This window comes from Sinohyriopsis cumingii, chromosome 2 (genome assembly GCF_028554795.1).
Source record: "Sinohyriopsis cumingii isolate HCF-2022 chromosome 2, ASM2855479v2, whole genome shotgun sequence".
NCBI classification, from domain to species: Eukaryota; Metazoa; Mollusca; class Bivalvia; order Unionida; family Unionidae; genus Sinohyriopsis; species Sinohyriopsis cumingii.
Genome location: NC_142962.1, coordinates 7,635,921 through 7,658,423, shown reverse-complemented (window position 1 = coordinate 7,658,423; position 22,503 = coordinate 7,635,921). Strand labels below are relative to the sequence as shown.

The 22,503-nt window shown below is 37.1% G+C and overlaps 1 protein-coding gene across 1 annotated transcript in view; it reads left to right on the top strand.

Annotated features, from left to right (window-relative positions):
• The window catches only part of LOC149804304 (glycogen phosphorylase, muscle form-like), a 79,862-nt gene extending 57,690 nt beyond the window's left edge, over positions 1 to 22,172 (top strand). Inside the window, exons 14-16 of the mRNA XM_089938632.1 lie at positions 11,828 to 11,962; positions 13,283 to 13,349; positions 18,677 to 22,172. Of these exons, the coding sequence (XP_089794758.1) occupies positions 11,828 to 11,962; positions 13,283 to 13,349; positions 18,677 to 18,910 (436 nt within the window). The 3' untranslated portion in view covers positions 18,911 to 22,172. The remainder of the gene's footprint in view (positions 1 to 11,827; positions 11,963 to 13,282; positions 13,350 to 18,676) is intronic.
• The last annotated feature ends 331 nt before the right edge of the window (positions 22,173 to 22,503 follow it).

Genomic DNA, 22,503 nt, shown 5'->3' with positions numbered 1-22,503 from the left:
AACCAGTCATATAGATGTTAAATAAGTGAAAAATGCCTGTAGTAATAAAGTGTAAGAAAAATGTAGATAATTCATGGAAAAGCTAAATGTTTGTTTTGGCAAAAAAATGTAGAAAGAATTCACTGTTCTGCAGTTGGATGGATGCGCACAATTTAATCTCATTAGACCGTACTGGCTGTATACAGGGATGTATAGAATATGATTATGGACAGTGGGCAATTTTTATACTCCCCCCCCCCACCAAGCCCAACTGACAGGGCTGTAAGGTCTCCTCGTGTCATTATGTAAAGCCGTACGTACTGGCATATTATTGTCTTCTTGCAATTTCTGTTTGGGTTATTGTGGTTTTTAAATGCTGCTGAATGCAGTGTAAGACAGAATCTTGTGAACACAACTTGTCTGTCATTTTTGGATGGTTTTTGGTACATATTAAGATCATCATCTGCATTTTGCCAACTAACTGTCTCGCATCTGGATGCATTGTAAGATGGAATCTTGTGAAAGCAACTTGCCTTGCAGTTTTTCATGAATTGCTCAGAATTTACTGCATATCTTGGTCATCTTCTAAAACTGTGCATATTAATAAATATTTGTGCCCTTTGATTTTGTTTGGCCCTTTTAGACTTCTATAGTACAAGTTACATGGGCCATGTATGCACATTTTCTCATTTCAATTAAATATAAATTGTTCTTTTAAAATTGAACACTAATTTTCTTTAACCAAAGTCTGTCCATTCCTGGTTATTGAATGCTCTGCACCTTAACTGTCACAAAGAAACTTCCAGACAAAAATTATCTGTCGATATGGACTTTTACAATGGTGGCCATGTTCTAAACTTGGGTCAAATAAGAGTGCATCGAGTGGAATCATCAGAGTCAAGGGTAATACAGATTTGTTAATCAATATTCATAGCTTTCATTGTGACATCACAGCGCATGACAATCAATCTGGATTGTACTGGCTCACACCATTAGGTTCATTTTGTCAAAAAATCTTGATGTACTTTAACATTGATTTTGCCATATGTACATCTTGGGGCATCTGAATAATGAATAAGAATCCAAATGAAGTGAATATTTGCAATTTAAAGGTAAGTAGAATCAGAGTCTAAAAAATGACACAAATTACTGAAATAGTCAGTGTTCAATGACTTGTACTATAGCTGGGTGCAGAAGAATTTTTTTTCAGTCCACGTGTTTCAAATTTTCAGAAGCAAGCCCTTGTCAAATGTACATGATGTAATGAACATATACATTCCTCAAAAGCTAAAAATACACAAGAAAGCAACATTTACTAGCTTCATAAATGTTTTTTATAGAAAATGAATGAAGATAAAGCCTTCCATGGCTCTTGCTTATAGATCTTCTATCACCAACTGATTAGGAACTGATATATATATATATATATATATATATATATATATATATATATATATATATATATATATATATATATTTATATATATTAAGCACTTTAAAAAATACATCTTTCAGATATTGCAAAATCTAATTTTGAGGCACACTTTTATTTTCTTATAATGTATCAATACATATGCCTTTTCTGCATCAGTTGCATAAATTCTAAATTAAATTTAGTGTCATGCTTTGGATGTGTGATACTCTTGAGAGAAAATGGTTCACACTGAAGCATTGATTGCAGTTTGAAGCTATTTGAATCAAAATACAAGACATATTGCAATTACATAGATGCTTATGGATTATTTCAGAAATGTTGTTGTCTCATTATTGACTAGAATGATTGTAGGTATGTATGACTCAGCATTGGTTGAAACTTGATATGGTCACTAGCATTCCCTCCTTTCTGTTGCCGAAAGTCTTGCAGCATATAAAAAATTGTCTAGATATTTTACATAAAAGAATAGTCAATGATACAAGTAAGTTCAAAACTAGAACACTAAGCATGTAGTAGAGATAAAAACAACTTGTGTACATCTAACAAAACCAGGCAAGCCTGAGTACTGAATTCTAAAAATATATTATTGTGGCAGCAGCAAAAGATCTTTATGTCTACAACATTTACTTAAATTGCTTCCAGACAATGCCTGGATTTCACCAAAAGATATAACAAGATATAACTGGGTGGGAATAGATCCAGAGAAGACATGTAATTCAGGCACATAAATGAGGTGTTTATTTATAAAGTAAATTAATGATAAAATGAGTCTGTGTCTTACTATTTTACACCCTGACTTTTGTCTCTCACAAACTAAACTAAAACAGTTGAAAACCCCACCGTATGCATGCATGAAAAGTTTGACAATGAATATAACAAATTGTTATCATTCCTCAAAAGATGCGATTGATATATGGATTTATCATCAGATTGATTTATTTATATATATGATCAAGGTATGCAGTTTTCAGTGAATATCAGTGTATTGTTTTTCAACAAATATGATGATGTTTTAGATTATAACATACATAATGACAAAAATCTAAGATTTATTTTAATAGCAGTCATACATTACCTGTTGTTATTTCATTGCTTTCCTTTCAGAAATAATAATTCCCTCCTCCAATTAGTTTTGGAGCATCAGAAGATTCTAGAACTAAAAGAAAAAACAAGAACCCAGTCTAACTCCTGCATCACAGCCCAGATATGGAATATCCTCCTTTTTCCTTGGACTTTTTACTCATCATAAGATATCTGCATATTGAACAGCAAAAATTGCCTTCATTTTTGTGTCCAAAAACATTTTTTGGCATTGTTCCTTCCATTTTAGATTGATTGAATATTAGTTTCCTGGTCCTGGCTGTATTCATAATATTCTTCAAGCTTTGATTTGCAAGCAGTACTGCCCATGTGGGGCAAGTAGGCTATGAGATCACTGAGGTTAAGAAATTTTATAAGATATCTGACATTTGATCCAAGAGCATCAGTGCTGGTGAGGGTTTGATCCTCATTCCTACCATAGGAGAAAAGACACCTGAAAGTGAGACATGCCACCCAGTTACAGAGGAGCAGCATGTGCTAAAGGTTAGTGTCATGGTGACAACAAGCAGATCATGCCTTTCAAAATGGAAGAGTCTTTTTTGCTCAACTTGAATCTAATATGAGCTCTTCCATTAGATTGTCACTGCCAGACCAGTCTTTGCCTAGTGACCAGGCACCAGTCAGCAGTCACCAGTCCTCTTCTTTAACGGTCACCAGGTTTCATACACCAGTCATTGGGGCCCCCCATTATCTGGAGGGTACCATTAATTTGGGTGATATACCCCCTTTTACATTCTACAACTCCATCCTGGAGGATAGAGAGTTGGCAGAAACTCATCTAACTAGGGAAGGGAATCAGATGAACACTACACCCCCTTTTTCTATGTTACTTTTACCTGTTTGGGATGTGGGAATATCTTGTCCCTTTATGGTACCATGGATACAATGCAGGACAGATCTCACAGGCCACAGTCCTATGTATTCTACTATGGCTGGGGCAAATTAAATGGAGAGGGGGCTGTTGATCTCTGACGAGACTTTCTGGCGGGTTGAGAAGTTGCTGAGGTTGAGGTCCATAAAAAGTGCTAGTTCTATCACCTCCCACTAGGGGCTGATGGATCAGGATGACTGTTATCACATCCTCTTGTCAGACACACAGATGGGAGATTTCTGGCTCACCTCATGAGCAAGCTCAGGATGATTACATGTTTTATGTTTTGGTCATTTCCAGCACTATTGATGTGGTACCAGTCTATCTTTTGCTTTCAGCCTCCTCCCAACTTTCAGGCAAAGTGTTTTGGGAAGAGATGGTCTGGATGTTTGGTAAGGCAGTAAGTAACGTTTACTGCCTCCTTCCACAAGAATTGTCTCAAATCTTCTGGTTGAGGGGACAAAAATAGTCTTTTCAGCCTGGAGAAAATCATGGAGCCAGCATCATGGCTGGACCTGCTTTGCTTCACATTTAGTCATGGTTAAGGAGACATTTTTCCATGGACATGAGTCTTTCATGCATCAGAAGGCATGGTTGCCCCCTTTTCTATGCTTAGACCTTTGGTGTTGGTGTAGGGTCCACATGCCATTTTTGGCCTCGAAAGCCTCCCCCTTGGATGTCAGACTGTTTCAGGTGGACATGTCAACTGGGACCTGGGACCACATTCCAGTGAAAATCTTGAAGGCATTGGTGATAAAGTCCCATACATTGGTCAGTGTTGCCTCACATAGAGTTGGAGGGCTTGATTTTTCAGGGTTCCTGGTCCTAGAAAAAAGGTGATTCTTGAATAAACAACTTGTAATAGGCAGTGTCACTTGTCCTACTAGGGTGTGTCAGTCTGGTAGAGGGTCATTGCATTATGGTACATTAAATCTCATGTGGTCCTTATGGAATGGTCTCTGCATCAATCGGTAGCAGATTCACTTGCAATGAAACTGAACAGCACCTTCTGCTTTTATGTCTCACAAGTTCCAAATCATAGGGCCTGAGTAATGGACCTTTTCATTATAAAGTGTGATTGTCTGTTCACATTCACCTTCCCACCCTTTAGATTGATTCAACAGGTCCTCCACCATGTCAGGATATCTACTGATTACCTAATCCTGGTAGCCTCTCTTTGATCTAACTGGTCATGGTTCATTGATTTGCTTCACCTGTTTGTAGATAAGTCCAAGAGATTACCACTTGGGAGGGACCAGCTGTCACATGACATGGGGTGTCTACTATACAACAACCAACAGATTCACCACCTTAACACTTGACTCATCTTAATCAATCCACCAGGACAGGGGGTATCTACCGTACAACAACAAACAGATTCACCACCTTAACACTTGACTCATCTTAGTCAATCAATCCACCAGGACAGGGGGTATCTACTATACAGCAACTAACATATTCACCACCTGAACACTTGACTCATCTTAGTCAATCAATCCACAAGGAGCAGTGTTTGGGCAAGATTACTATCTGTATCATCATTGCTGTAAGATTATCCATTTCTGATGTTACCATGGAGAATTTTCTGTGATTGGTGCAGTAGGAGATATGTTAATCCTAGCTGTCCTTCTTTGAGCTCAGTTGCAGATTTTCCTTCTTGGGCTATAGAGCAGCTCTTTTTTACACTCTCCAGTTCTCTAAGGGCTCTGCTGTTGGATTGGACTCTCATCTTTATGATTTCATCAGGTATTTTGAGCTTTGCAGACTGGTCTCTCCCTTCTTAATGCCTAGATGAAATATTTCGTGCATTAATGCCTATATGATACCTCTCGTGCATAATTTGGGTTTTGTCAGAACCTCCTTCCTAACTGGGTTAAGCTTCCTTTGAAAGGCTTACCGTTAAGATTGTCGTGGTTTTTTTCCTTGGCATGAATAGTAGGAGAAGTGGGGTTCATACATTGTCTGTCTAAAAAGGTTGTTTAAGGTTCAGCTGTTTTAAAGAATCATTTACCTTCAGTAGTTACACTTTATATTTAGATGTGGAGTCTTGGTTATATCTGTACTGGAGATGACCAAGTTAGACTCATTTGCCCTGTTACAGCCTTACAGTTTTGTTTGGCTTCTGAAGAGAGAAGGAAAGGTTGGTAGTATCTCTTTCCAGTGATATTATGGCATCCATTATTTCTGGATCAAGAAAACTTAGATCTTCACTGATAGATACATTTCTTCTGTGGATGATGTTAAGAGAGGTCTCAATATCTTCTCATTTTATTATTCCATCTTTGACTCAACAGAGCAAAGATATTTTTTCATCTTGTCTGATAATCTTCTTGTCTCTTGTCTGTCTTGGCATCTGTCCGTCTACGGGAGACGATGGCGTAGCTCCAAAGTAAGCTTTTGTTTATCCTTCTTTCTAGCTCTCTTTTCAGCTTGTTTTATTTTTCTCTCTTCCTCTGCATTTCGAACTCCCTGCCTGACAGCTAGATGCCAGCTGGGGCGGTTGTTTGCACAGCTCTCCCAGTCATTGACATTGATGTTTGCCGTCTTCATATCCTTCTTGCAGACATCTTTGTAGCGCAGATGTGGTCGTCCAGTTGGTCGTGCACCTTCTGCTAACTCCCCATATAACAGGTCCTTGGGAATGTGGCCTGGGTCCATTCTCTTGACATGACCAAGCCAGCGAAGGCGCCTCTCGCTGAGAATGGAGAACATGCTGTTCATGTTGGTGCGTTCTAGAACCTCTGTGTCACTTTGGTGAGAGCTTCCTTCAGTTTGCTGATGAACTGCTGTGTTTTCTCTGGGTTGCTTGCACAGCAGGTGTTGATGCATGGGTGACCCTTCTTCTTGGTGCAGCTTCTTGGGTAATATTCGCACCTTGCTGGCCACGAGGGAATGGTCCGTGTCGCAATCGGCACTGTGGTAGCTGCGGGTGAGGAGAACACTGGCCAGTTCTGCACGCCTGGTGATGACGAGGTCTAGCTGGTGCCAGTGGCGTGAACGTGGGTGTCTCCACGACACCTGGTGGATCTCCTTGCATTTGAAGAAAGTGTTGGTCACACATAGGCTGTGGGAGCAGCACATCTCCAGCAGTCGCTGACCATTCTCGTTGATCTTGCCCCTTCCATAAAAGCTGAGACAGGTGGACCAGGCCTCATGGTCAGCTCCCACTCTAGCATTGAAATCTCCTAGTAAGTAAAGGCTCTCATTGTTGGGGATACTGGATATTGCCTGATCCAGAGCCTCATAAAACTTGTCTTTCTCCACATGGGTGGAGCAGAGGGTTGGGGCATACACGCTGAAGATGTTGACCGGGCCTAAGGATGTTGACAGCCGGAGGGCAAGGATTCTCTCATTACCTGATGATGGAGGTTCAATGAAGGCGATTAGCGTGTTCTTTATGGCAAAGCCTACACCATGCTGCCTAGGTTCATCTGAGGGCTTCCCCTGCCAAAAGAACATGTAATTGGCTTCCCTGATGGTGCCACTGTCAGCCAGTCGGGTCTCCTGGAGGCAGGCGATGTCGATGTTCAGTCGGGAGAGTTCTCCATCAATGACGGCAGTCTTCCGTGCATGGTCAATCTGCTGTAGGTCAGCAGTCAATCCAGGACACATGGTCCTGATGTTCCAGGTTGCAAAACGAAGAGTTGGAGTCTTCTTATTTCTTCTTTTAGTCTTTCCTGGTGTGGAGTTTTGTGGCCCACTTGTCGAGATGGTTCTCTAAGCTCCATGCACCCAGTGAAGCAGGCAGGCCATGGCAGGCAGCACCTTACTGACTGGGGGCTGCCCAGCTTGAGGCGGGCGGTAGCTGTCCAGTGAGACCTGGTGATCTCTCCCACCGTCAGAACTAATCCCTGGTGCCAAGCTCTACGCCAATCGAGCTTTGACTTAGAACCGGTAAACTGCTACTTCTCGTGTTGTGCCGATGCCGTACGACGACATTGGAGTGTCCTCTCCAGTGGAGCTATGAAGCCTGGGCAGGGTGGTATGGAGAATCAGCTGTTGTCCATGCAGCAGATCCCCCCTCTCCACGCAGCTGGTGGGCCCAAGGGAACGACGAATGCCGATACAGCTTGGCACCAATGGCGTCGCAGGAGTTGCCAGATTGACATTGAAGTCAATGTCAGACCGCCTTAGGGACTCCATCTCCGGATTTTCTGTCAGGGTTTACTCCCTTAGCCTTTCCCATGAGTGGGTATAGCCACAAGGTAGCAGAGGTTTGGAACGGAGTTTTCCTTCTCCTAGATGAGCTACCATCCAAGGTTTATCTACCCAAAGCAACTGGTTTTAAGGCGCCAATGGCCCGCCTTCACCCCTTTTCCTGTTAGTGGAAAACGAAGTCTGCCAGACTTCAGATCTAAGCCACTCGCAAAGGCCAGGAGCTGGATTTTAGTTGACAGAGGCAATCAGAGACGCAAGCCGTATGGGGCATTTTTGGAGGATTGGGGCACTTGTCTCCCACTCCCCCCCCGGGCAATGTCAACCTTAGACCACACGTCTGATAATAATGGCTCAGAATGTAGCTCAACCTTCAACCAGTTTACAATAGAGATCACTTCTAGAGTAAGGTTAAGTAAATTAGTTTTATAATTCTTTGTGGAAACCTTCCTAACTGGCAAATTTAGCAATGTGATGGATGCAGGTAATATATTACTGCTTTTAAAATGTAGTTTTAGGTAGGGAATAAACTGGATTTTACTTACCTGTCACTACTGCAAAGACTCCCTCCACCCAGCTTACTCTGATGTTCAGCACATTCAGGTCAAAGTAGAAATGAGGTTTTCCATCTGCAAGCTGTCATACAGGAGTCTGACTGGGTTCCATTTTTGCAGTGCTAGAACCTTCCAATGCTCCAATACTAATTGGAGGAGGTTAATTTTATAGCCTAGATGGGGACTTTTAGTCTCAGAAAAAGGAAAACAATGGAATAGCAGGTATCATGTAAATAAAATTAATTTTGCCCCCCCCCCCCAAAAAAAAAAAACTTACTTTGACCTCACACTGAGTTACCCAGTATCATTCCTCAAACAAACATCACCAATCATCCCATTTTCCAGGTTAAACACTCCCCCATTCATTGATTCTCCAGAACAGCTAAAATTACAGAACTGTGTAATACATGGAACACAATTTAAGTGCAGAATACAGTAATATATGTTACACATGTATGCTGGGCCCCATGCAGCCCAGTTGTCTAAAGCAGTGCCATCTCACCTCTGTCCATGTCGGTATGAGTCTCAAGCTTGGCCTAAAATGAGTATGTGAGAAAGCTTGCCAGTAGCTTCCCATCACTCATTGGTTCTTCCTGAGGTTTTCCCAGCTCCTGCCATGTATGGCCTATCATGTGCTGAAAAATAGCATTAATCCCGCTATAACAACATCACATGAATTGACTTCATTACATATTGAATTCCTTGACAAGAATGTGTGTGATTATGATTCTGATAGCCACATTCAGACATAAATCTGAATAATTGCACTGGTTTATTATCTCTTGAATGTCTAAATCTGTACAACATATAACTGAATTCAGCTTGTCAGTTCAGTTATAAGATGTCTGACAGGAAAAAGACTATAATCTATTCAATATCTTGCCATTGTGTGAGAGATCTGAGTCTGCTCATGTGGCCTAGTGGTTAGAGCGTCCACCTCGGATGCAGGAGATCGTGGGTTCGATCTCCAGACGAGTCATACCAGAGACTTACAAAAATTGTACTAACAGCTGCCTCGCTTGGCACTCAGCATTAAGAGGTTAGTATTAGGACAGGTCGGCCTGGTGTCAGGATAATATGACTTGGTGGGACATCATGCTACATGTCTTTGGCATGATACCCCAGTGCTAGACATCACTATAAACTGTCACACTGCAGAAATTGTAGCGATATGACTGAAATTTTTTTAAAGCTACATTAAAAATCCAAATCATACACACACATTGATCTAATTTTCCTGAAAATTCAGAATAAATTTAAAGGCATTCAACGTATTAAATAATTTCATAACATAAAATCACTTCTGTAAAATGGACAGCTTCCTCACAAGGCTTATCTGCAGTATGGTGATATAGAAATAGTACTATAAGCAGTACGGATGTGGTCATATCCATGATCAGATAACTCTGGATAAATGGGAACCCACTGCCTGTGCTTTGTATATGCTACAATATTTTAACACAAACCAGTATTTCAAAATTTGCCAAAGTTAAAGTCATACACCTTGGGTAAGTCATACACCTTGGGTAAAGTGACATTGAAACCCAATTTACATTTATGTCATATTTAATACAAAATGTTTTTACTTGCACACAATTCCGTGACAAGAACTTCGTTCTAAACTTAAGTCTAGAATCCAGTGATTAGATTGGCTGAAATTTAAGCCTTACTTAAAATTGACTAATCAAATGTTTTAAGTCCAGACATTGTTGAAATTAGGGCAAGGTTCTTAAAAGACCTTTTAACTGGTTAATATCTGTAGCTGTGCTTAATGTTTTTTAATACTGCAAAATCGTTTAGGTAGATGGCATGTAGTTTGTTCAGAATCTATACACAAATAATTCCCATCTATCATCAAATTGTAAAAGAAATTTTTCAGCAACTTTTTTAAATAGAAAAAAAAATCCAATCCTCAGAATTCAACATAACCATGTGCGTACTATTGCACATGCTTCACAAACACTGTAATACATTTTTCACATACAAAAACTATATACGGTGAGTATTCATTCACGTATCTCTAGTAGGCTATGTATCTACCATGTTTGCACACATTTATGTTTTTCATGTGCAAATTTGTGATGCTGCCACTATCACTATCTATCAGGCAACATGTAGACCAACGTAATCTGCTGTGAACATAACATTGGTACCCACTGTTTATTTTAGTACATCATTTCCAGTCATACTGCTTGTTCATTTTACACAGCTTATGCAAAATACAAATTTATTTATAATCAGCTGTTGAAAAGTTGTCATATACATACAATGGGTCTGTTATTGAGGTAATGACAATAATTTGGATGCTATTGCTCAGAAACAACTGAAGATAAGTTGCTCATATGGGTCATTCTTAACACACCCAAAATGGGGGAGTTTCATAGTGTAAGGTCAGTTATTGAACAGCAGTCCAGGATTGTTTAAAACAATACTACCACATATACATACACAAGTCAAAGGCATGATAACTTCAGTATTTACACCATGTTTACATCTGAGTGAAAAACATGGAAGCCAGCACAACTAACAAGACTAAAACAATACTACCACCTCTATGAGCAACACTAAAACAATATTACCACCTCCATGAGCACAAAAAAAACACCTGTCAAGATCATTCACTTACACCATGTTCAGTCTGAGTGCTCAACATCAAGCCAATTCAGTCAGCATGCATGTGTTAAGAGGCCACCAAAATATGAAGATGAGAACTAAATTGAAAGACAGCAGAATCACTAATTTGTTTGTGCCTGATTCATGTCAGTCACTAGACTTGACAATAAATAAAGAGTGCAAAGAAAAATCATAGTCACACTTGCACAGTTGGTATGCTAAACGGTTTTTGGAGGTCATCATGTCACTGGTGATGGTCACTGCACTGTAATAGTTAACCTTGTCACCTCATTATTCAAGCCAACTTGTGCTGAATGGATAATTGCAGCTCATGCAGCAATGGGTGAAAGAGTAGCCCCAATTATCACTGGTCTTGAGAAAGTTGGACTTGTTAATTTTGCAGCATGGCAATTATTTACCTGACGAGCATTTTAATGTACCGTGAGATCTGATTGACATGATGTTGATATTGTGGCTTCGTCCCCAAATCAGTGAGCTTTAATACCCTGTGTAATTGGTGTATATACATAATGTTTTATTAATAAGAGTGCTTCTAGCATTTTTGGGGCTTATGGTTCTTTTGGATTAAAAATGCTTGGATAAGTTGAAATGTACATTTAAAGGATTTAATTTTCAAAAGTTTTACTTAAATAATGGATCAGTTTGAATAAGTTTTAAATTTAATTATCATATACTTGTATCTTTTATAATTCTTTCTTTGATTTATATTACACAGTTGTTTACCTGATTTGATTTCAAACCAGTGTAACACCTAATATACCCATGTACTCTAAATTCTCACCCCCAGCAACATAAATGGGTGGGAATGCTGGAATTTGACAAAATTTTCAAAGACATAATTACAGCTAAAGAAACTTTTCAGATCAAATAGTACTGATGCACTATCAAGTTAATCAACATTATTGGTAGAAATTTCTATTAAAGCATTCTACTGACACTGATTTCTTGGTCAACTGTATTGGTAGAAATTTCTATTAAAGCATTCTACTGACATTGATTTCTTGGTCAACTGTTCTTGCAGTTACCTATTAAGCATATGCTATCCAGGTGATTGATTATAGATTCACTTTAGCCTTTTGTTTTTATTTTGTCATCCAGCTACAACCCGAAGGAATTTTATGACAGTAATCCTGAGCTGCGTCAGTGTCTTGACCAGATCAACAGTGGGTACTTCTCCCCAGAGGATCCAGGGATGTTCAGAGATATCTACAACTCCTTACTTTACACTGATAGGTAACACCATTGTGTTCTTTATCAGTACAGATGTTTTTGGCATACCATATACTAAAATTAGAAACCACAAGTCTTGCACAGATCATTTGCTGGAAGCCATTTTAGGACAGACAGACAAATGCTTCCCAAACATGTGATACATAGTGTTCATCTCTGTGGTTTCAAAATTTATTAATTCTCCAAAAGTAAATTTTATTGGCAGAGATTATATTTGACATTAGTAAACTTGAAATGGACATTATACCATTTGGTAATTTTCAAAATATTTTGGCAGCTTTAATTGCAGTGCTGATTTATTTAGCAACATATCCAAAATATAGCAGAACCACCACCTGATATATACAGTGCTATTCTGTACAGTATTTTGATCTTTATTCTTTAGTTAGGGTCTGACATCTAGATACTGAAATATTTTAACAATATTTGTGTGTCTCTTTATATTTGGGAGCTATGGTAGCTCACCTGCTAATACATTTGGTCATAGGTTCTATATCTGCCCAGGCCAGCTTGGGTCAGCTGCCTCAGTGTGTCCCATGGGAAAGGTACTTAGCTCCCATTTTCTATGCATGATGTTGCCTAATCAAGTGTCATTAAAACCAACCAAGCAACCTCGTTGTATTGTAGAACATCCTTCTTCACGATTTATAAGTGTAGCAATTACTCAAGCACAAGTACCAGATATACTCACTTATAAGTCAAGTCCAGCAAAAACTGTACAGACCCAGATTTGCCATTGCTAATGTACCAGCAGATCTGGGTCTATGCAGTTTGGAATAATCAGTATAAAAAAAAACAACAAGACCCTAACCAGCTGACACATTATGTGACGGCAGATTATGGTCTGCATTATTTTCAGTTGGATTCGACTTGTAAATGAGTATATATGATATAGTGTATATATTTATTTGTACATTTCTTATATTTATTTGAAAACATATTCAGAACTTTTATGCTAAAAGTTCAAGCAATTTTAAATCTAAGGTAAATTCAATAGCACATTTTATAATCATTTTTTAAAAATCAAAATTAAGTTCTATCAAAAATAAATATATTAGTGAACAAACTCATATAATGCACCATTTGTAATAAATAGCTTTATGTATAAGAAAATGTAAACCAACGTAAATCAGGTCATCTTCTTCTCAATATATTGTGAACAATCATGTCAAAAAATGAAATCCCCTATACTACATTCATTGCATTGAAAAACTGTTGTTCATGCTCAACACTGTACTGCACTAACCAAACATGACAAGCATGTGTCATCAATTGATTTTACAGGGTATGATAAACTGTTTATACATTTTTTCTCTTCACCAGGTTTATGCTCCTGAAGGATTATGATTCTTACATTAAGTGTCAAGAGAAAGTTAATGAAACCTTCAAGGTATGATAGTCATGTGTCATTATTTATTTTATTCATTGCATAAACATAGTGATATATAGGTATAACTTGTCTTGTGCCAGTGACAGGAATGTCAGAATCCAATATACATGTTCTGTGCTAAAGTTTAGCCAAGTGAGATACGATGGGGGTGTATCATAGCACAGGCACAAGGGTGACATGCTGCATTCTGGGAAAGACATGTTAATTATCTCTTCCATTAATGAAATTAAAATATGGGACCCTCCTTTATGAAGTCAGTGCATCTTTGTGTTAATCCCATCCTTCTGTTAGCAGTTTGGTTTCTGCATGATAACTGGAAATTGTTGTTGTTGTTGTTCTAGGGTTTAACGCCATTTTTAAGCACAAGATAGGCTATACATGGCAGCCAGTATAAATGGTGGAGGAAGAACCCTGGAAAACTCGGGGAAGAACCACCGACCCACTAGAAGCTACTGGCAGGCTTTCCCACTTACCCACACTAGCTGAGCCTTGGACTCGAACCCACGCAGACAAAGGTGAGATGACAGTGATCTGGAACAGTGAGCGCTTTAGACCACTCGGCCACTCGGGGCCCCCTGGAAATTGTTGGATGTCCACAAAATTTGCTGTGCATACTGAGGCCACCTCATCAAACAGAGTTTGATTTGATTCCAGCCTTCTCTGTCATCATTTTGAGGAATTATGGCCTCAGATTGCCCATCCTTCAGTTGTTATTTACACATCTTAAAGGTTTACAGGATTTCTCCCAGAGTTGGCATGCAGCTCATTATTGATGGGGTGTTGACTGAGTTTAATTTATAATAGAAGTTAAGCCTCTTTATTGCCCAGCCTCGTGACTTTGGTTTCAGCAGCATAATTTTACCAAGACTTGTGTTTTAACCAAATATGGTTGGTAGTTTTATATTGATCAGAAGTTTGGTAGTTTTATATTGATCAGAAGTCAGATGAGTTCACTTTTAGTATTCCATGACATGATTTGCATGAGTTATGCCCCCTATTTGCCTTTCCTTCTGTTATTGGTTTTTGTAGCTTAACATTACCAAGGGTACTCAAATTCCACCAGTTTGGCTTTATGTTGATGAGATCTTGAATGAGTTCAGTTTCCAGAATTTGGAGACATCATTTATAGTTATGTCCTTCATAGACTGTCCATCCTCCTGATTTGGGAATCCACAGTATTGCTTTATCTTGGAATTTTTTCATTTAAATCATATAAAACATTCACCTTTTTATTATTAAAACCTTTTAATTACAGTCAAGCCTAAGTCACCTTTACTTAGCAGTCACCTAGTCACAACAGTCATTCTAATTCCCCCCCCCCCACAGCAAATATCTTTTATAAAAATCCTATATGTAATGATCACATGCAGCTCAATGTTTGCTGATTAAAAATTGTTCTTATGATCATTGGCAGGTATCTACAGTGACTTGTGTAGAAGGCATTGTTTTAATAAAGGAATATAATATGAGTCGATGTGGAAGCATTTCTTTTCTAAGTTGTACTTCCAGCCACATTGATGATGCAGCTCATTAAGTGTCAATATGTCAGATTCAAAAGTGAAGCAGTTTTTATCATTAGGGTAGAGGCCAAAACAATTTATTTCCAGGATGGTGAGAAAAGTAGTTGACATATTTCATTATTTTCATGATCTTTAGAATTGATAAAATTACAGACATTCCGCACTATTGTGCCTTTAACATTAGTACTGCTCCCTCCAGGATCCAGCATGCCCTACTTGGTTAGAGCATCCGCCTCGGTTGCGGGAGGTCGTGGGTTCGATCCCCAGCCGAGTCATACCAAAGCATTACTAAAATGGTTCTAACAGCTGCCTTGCTAGGTGCTCAGCATTAAGAGGTTAGTGTTAAGACTGGTGTCAGGATAATGTGACTGGGTGGGACATCATGCTACATGTCTGCGACATGATGCCCCAGTACTAGACATCACTATAAACTGCCACACTGCAGACATCGTAGCGATATGATTGAAAAATTGTTAAAGCTATGTTAAAAATCTAAATCACTCACTCACTCACTCCAGGATCCAGCCCTCCAATAGGCTTGAAAAGTCACGAGTTACATAAAGGGAAATAACTTTTTTAGATTACTTCCCTTTAGCCCCCTAGGTGGCACTATGTAAATCTGATATCATCAGTTTTAACTTTCACTGCAGACTGTTGACAGGTCTTCAGAAATCCATGGATTTCTATTTTTCTGCTAGCCATCCAATTATATTTTTTTTGGTGGTACAGTAAGTCAAACAATCATACTATCCAGTGTATACTGCATTTATATTACAGCAACATGGTAAAGCAGTACAGCTGTAATTGTCCATAGGTTTGACAATTTGCAGATATTGGCACTTTATACTGATATATTTAAATACCATATATTTAATTACCGTTTCATTCTATCCTTCTTAAATTTTATCAGTAACTGTTTTTCTTTTTTCCATTCACAGACTATTGTTGATTTAGGACATCTGTCAGAATTATTTGTTCATATTTTAATTTTTGATAGCCATTATCTTAGATTGTACTTGCACCTGGTATGTTTTGTTCATTCAGACAGTTTGCATCACCATGGCTATTAAATGCAGGCATTTTAAGGTGGGGACATGTAGAGGAAATCAGAAAACAGTGCAGGAGTTACCTCTACAGTTGTCAGTACAAAACCTGTTCTTGGCTCACCCTCATTACAAGCAGCCTCAGAGATGGGATGACAAGTATCAGAGATATGATAGAGGTTATGCTCAGATCCAACCTTTGTTGAGGCAAAGCGAGCAGTAGGAGATCATCTCATCCTTCTCTCAGACAGGCAAGAGGGGATGGCGAAAACAAATTTTCTCCTCCTCTATTCTTCTCAGCTTCAAACAATGACTTATACCATCTACCTCACCATGGCAACCCTCAGGTGGATGCCAAGCTCCTTCTGTTACATGGTTCATGGACCAGTTTATTTCCTCACAATGAATGGTTGATATAATTGGTTTTGGAGGGGCTCAGCATCTCATTCAGCCAACCCTCTCCCCTTTTGTCAGTCCTCTTCATGATGGAGAATCTGACTGACCCCATGAAAGCTAACATATTGCAGAAGGAGATAAAGACATTACTTAACAAAAGAGCAATAGATATCATTAAAAAAAACAGCATCCCCAGGCTTTTATTTTGGGCTGTTCTTGGTCATTAAAAAAAACAGCATCCCCAGGCTTTTATTTCGGGCTGTTCTTGGTCATGAATCTCTATGTGTACCCTTTGCATGTCATGAATCTCTATGTGTACCCTTTGCATGTCATGAATCTCTATGTGTACCCTTTGCATGCCATGAATCTCTATGTGAAAATATAAGATTTCCCATCATGCCATGTCACACTTGATTTTGTGTACCCACAAAAGTTGTACCTGTAACAATAAATGAGTACCATGTGAGCTTGAACAAATATATAGAAACTGCCTTACATTTCAGACAAGGAAATTAATCTTTGATAATGAAATTTGACCAGATGCTGTTAGCATCTTGCTGAGGTTATTCCCCCTTCCTTGACAACAATGACAAAAACCCATTGTGATGCATTGCTGAATTGGACTTGCACTGTTTACAAATACGGTCAGTAATTTACAAAATGACAAAAAAATGTAAATTACTGTGACAAACTATGTCAGACCAGTCATCCTGCTTTCTTAAGTCACATATATTTATATGATCAGGCAATGAAAGTGAGGTGAATTTATAAAAAGGAGGTTGGGGTGTCTGTTGTGCCAAAGAGTGAATTTAATTTTCTAAACTTTGATTCTGGAGCAAGTCTGGTATATAATAAAAAGAAAATTTTCTCAAGTTTTGTTGTTAATATGAGATTTATTACATCTTGTGGTACCAAAAGCTATATATTTTTTAATTCATGGCTTTGCCATTCATTAAACTATCATGTTTTTCCTACCACAAGATGAAATATATCCAGTATTATTATATGCTTTTTTTCCTCTGTTAACTTTACATTGTCAGAATCATTCAGTATTTTACGATATTGCATTTTCGTTCATAAAGGAACTACTTTCTATTGTAAACCAATAATGGACGCAGATGCCAGCACTTGATTTGTAAACAATCATGTACACTCGTGTAGTAGGCGCTTTAAGTTTTGGTTGATAAAATTTGTTTCTAAATGAAATAAAGGAAATGTTTCCAGGACTGCCACTACCAGCTGCTTTGGCACATTCTGCATTAACTTTTTTGATACAGTGTTTCATATTTAGGCTACCTATACAGTAGACGCCAGAAAGGGTCCTTATAAATAACATACAAGTGTCAAGGCATAAACTGTCTTCTTTAGCTGGTTATAAGAATGGCAAAAAAATATACTTAGGTTTTACATCCTGAATTTCCTCAAAATGTACTTTCTTAGTTCTGCAAACCCAAATTACATGAGCCATGTCATAGGTTCTCAATCTTGATTACACATTTCAAAATTGTACTGTAATTTCAAATATAAGTGGAATTACATTTTCCTTACTGCACTCAAAATGAAATAAGCATTAAATTCCATAGCGTCTTTTTGATAATTGCAATTGAAAGACTTCATATTTTCCCACATTATGATTTCAAACATTCAGAGACAGAAACAGAAACACATTTGCAGATGTCAACACGCTTCTCCCTCGCTTCTTCAATCTGATGTATTTCATGTGGAATTGTCACATATAAATCCAGTCCATAATCATGAAATTTTGTAGAATCGACAAAAATACCAAAATCTGTTCATTGCAGATCAAACGGAAAACTTGTTGCAATGCGCATTCATTCACAATATGACTCAAAATTTCAATTTTAAGTAGACAAAAACACCATTTTCTTTTGAAACTGCTGTCTACTGCATAACTAAGTTCAAATTTATCAGGGCAGAGTTATGTGCAAATTAATAATGTTGTTGTGTAATGATGAATCTGCGCTTGTGTATTTAGTTTGGAATACAGCATACATTCATTTACTTTGTTTCTTGTTGTTGTATTTTGTTTATATAACTAAGCCTCAGGTAGAATAAGAAAATGAGCATATAATAAAAAGGTTACTGCATTTGTATGGGAAAATATGAACTTGTTTTGTCGGATGGATATACTGCACTCCCAAGGTCGTGCAGCATTACTTCCAAAAGACTCGTTCATATTTTCCCATACAAATGCAGTAACCTATAATTAATGTAGGAAAAGAAAATATCCTATATATATATTATCCTATATATATATTGTTGTTAGACCCTTGTTTGGGGTTATTTTTATTTATTTTACTGGTTTCAACCTTAACCTTGGTTTCAATTATTCCTCTTATTGTCTCAGGATCCTTTGAAATGGTCCAAGATGTGTCTGCACAACATTGCATCTTCTGGGAAGTTCTCCAGTGACCGCACCATTACAGAGTATGCACGAGATATCTGGGGAACCGAACCTACAGAGTACAAACTCCCTGCCCCTCATGAGGCACCAAAGTTAGAAGATGATGAAGATGAGTTGTACATCAAATCTGGCCTCAAGCCTCCCAACAAACCTGGTAACAAAACTACCAAGAAATAATATGGTGGTTCTGAGGAATCTGGCTTGTTCTACAAATTACAAGAGAAAAAAAATATGTTGAGTTTGCCTGTGATGATTTTGTGTCAAGCCTGTACAGACTGGTTACCACAGAATGTTTACTCTCCTTATTTTTGACATGACATTTTATGAACTGAACACCATCTAGCAACTGAGATCTCATTTTGTTAAATATTTAGCTGGCATACAATTTGTTCAAAGGATGAAGTTGCAAAGTAAAATGATAGGATGGAATTACTTGTTAAATGTAACTGTAACTTTTTCATGGGCCTATAATTGACAAGACCTATGTATCACTTTTCTGGCAGGGACCAGTAGAGTTTGCAGTGTTTGCAATGTTAATACTTTGTGTTAAAGGTTTTCAAAGTTATATAACTTCCATAAGTCACTGTATTCAACAGAAACGTTGTGACCATGTTACTGCATCTTAAAGTTTGTAACTGATATGCTGTTATTTGTATCTTGGCTCTGTAACAGGCTCTATAAGGTGATCAAGAGACTCTTTGCTGTAGAATTTAATCTTTGATCATCGGTGATGTTGTACAAAAACAAGCTTGATTCTAGTTCATAATTATGGTCAACCTTAAGGAAGTGCTAACAATGGTAACCGTCAGTTTTAGGATATACTTAAGGAATTTTATCACCAGTGATTATTGCCTTGGGTAAATTTGGCCTGAGATGTATGCTTGTTTGTATTTAATTACTTAGTTTTGTAGTCCTGTTAGGTTATCTCTACATAGATACCAGCTTTTACGGTTTTCTACCTCTATATTAGAAACGGTTTTACTACAGTAATTTCAATTAAACTTAAAATTAACTATTCACATTATTTTTACATCCTTACTGAGATTGGTTACGCAGCTGCACATGCTTATTCCAGTTTATTACAAAGGATCCAAAAAGACAGATAGCTGATATTCCATCATGATTATCATTTAATAATGAGTTGAGGTATTGAAAAATGAAGCAAGGGTGTGCTCATTCTATGTTAATTTGGAATGGGTCTGAATAAGACTACAAACAGGTACAGGAATGCTTTTTATGTATAGCTTTGATAACTATTAAAGATATCATAAGACATGTTACATTAGTTTACTGGAAATATAATTTTATAACAATTTTTGTTAACAATATATATATATATATATATATATATATATATATATATATATATATATATATATATATATATATATATATATATATATATATATATATATATATATAGATTTAAGCAAGAACAGCTAGAAGTACGAGGTACCTGTTGGTAATAAATGAAAGCTGCACAAGTCCTTATCACATGTATCAACATTGATAAGATTATTTCTTAAAATCTTGGATAGAATTGAAGATTACTGTGTTTAACTGACAGGCTTTTCACTTATTTTTTATAGGTATCAGTACATTGTCAGTTTTTCTTTAAAAGCTAGAAAATGTCAAATTTGTATTTAGGAATGTCTTTGCCTGTAGAAAAAAAGATGCAAAATTGTGTATACTTTTCTTGTTCTTGATAATTAAACTGGTTCACAGAGTACTATGTCTGCCAATAGTTTTGTCTGGTGTTGTATTTTGTCTTACATTCCTCACATAAAATATATCAGTATTTGTAGAGTAGATTGCATAGATGAAGTTAAAATAAATGGATTGAACCTCCAGATTCTAAGAAATTTAATTGATACTGTTATCCTGACCATTATTGAAAAATGGTATTCATAGTAATATATATACAAACTCATTCATCTTTGGAGATGATTTTAAAAAAATAGAGATGTAACTGGTAGCCAACTTAAAAACCTTGTTTGTTTTTTTTTAATTATAACCTTGTAGTCATTTTTATTACATTTGTTGATTAGCTTTTTACTTTTGAATTTGAGTTGGCTACTTCAGAAGACCACAAGGAGGCTACTTTGTTTAAAAAAACAAATTACTGTTTGGTTTGTAAATATGTGTAATTCTTTGAATGGTAATCTTTTTGAGGAGTAGAATTTACAAAGTGTAATGGGTTTTTTAAATATATTTTTGTGCACAGTTTTTTTCCTTCTGGTATTCATTTTTAGAAACCAGTGCATATTATATTTTGAAAACAGTCTGTGTGTTACAGATTTTTGAGGGGTAGAATTTGCAGTCAAACCTTTTTTTATTTTATTGGACAGTTTCATTCTGGTAACATGTTCTGTTTTGAACTCAGCCCATCTGTTACCGATTTTGTTTCCACGCCATAACCCAAGTATTATACCATATCCTTTTGCTGAATGGTTTTTACTTCAGGCAAAGAAAAAGCCATTTGATTTCTGGGGTAAATAGTCAGAGGTCATTGTCACTGACTGAAAGGATGGAAATTGTTTCACTTAGTGGTGTTAAAAGGTCATGGTAACCTACTGACATGGAACAGCTGTATAATTTGCCATTCATTGTAGGGAAGTTATAACTAAGTTTATATTGAAGGATGGGTTTTCTTGTAAAATCAGCACCTCAGGATCATGGTATATTTACCTCAAGATAAAAGCATATTTATGCATTGTCAGTAGCTCCCATGCATATGATTCATTTATTAAACAACTATTTTAATCAAAAGCTTTGTTTTGATACTTATTGTTTAAGATAAATTTTGAACAGTTATGAAGCATGTATGTTGTAAAATTCTTTTCTTCAAAATTTACAAAGAATAATGACATACAGATGGATAGCAAAACTTGCACCAGATAATCAGTCTGTAGAATAGAGTAAGCAAACAGTATTCACCAGAATGTTAGAATAATCAGTCTGTAGTATAGAGTAAGCAAACAACTGCAAACAGTATTCAGATGGAACAAATATATACCAGATTGGATCAAGACATACATTGGGTAATATTTGAAAAATTCTTGCAGCATTATTATTTTCCATCTGGCAGTTGACAAAAATTCCTTGAATTCAAAAAGTGTGTGCAGCAGTAATTGGGTTGATATTTTTGGTTAGAACTGAGGGCTGTTCCATTTAAACATACATGGTACCCAGAGAAGGCAGTTTAAAAAAAATATATGCCAGGGTATTTTGATATCACAGAGTCTATATTAAAAAGTGAGAAAATTCTAAATTACGTCTATGGGTGAGTACCCACATTAAAAGTGCCTTCCCATGGTCCCATGTATGTTTTACAGGAACAGCCCTGAATCAAATATCCAACTTTCATAGTTGAATATTAATTGAATGTATCCAGATATGAATAGAGTATTCCTCAATTTTAATAAAGCTATCAAATCCATTCTTTTTTCTTTGGTATTTTTTAACACACACCCCCCACCCCCCAACCAACTCCCACCCCTCACCAAGCTGTATTGAAAACACCGTGAACTCAGTCATCTAAATGTAATTACTTAACATTTGATGGGTCTTGAGTAAATTTTGGGAATTTAGACTAAAAATCAAAAGAATATAGGTGTTATTTTCCCTGTTTATCTTCAAACTATCAGAAACAAAGGGCAGAAATTCTTGATCACCTCTTATGTTAAAAGCAGGACAATCTCAAACAAACTCACTCTTGAATATGATTTGTTCACAATCAATACTGCACTTTTAATTAAATTTAATTAAAT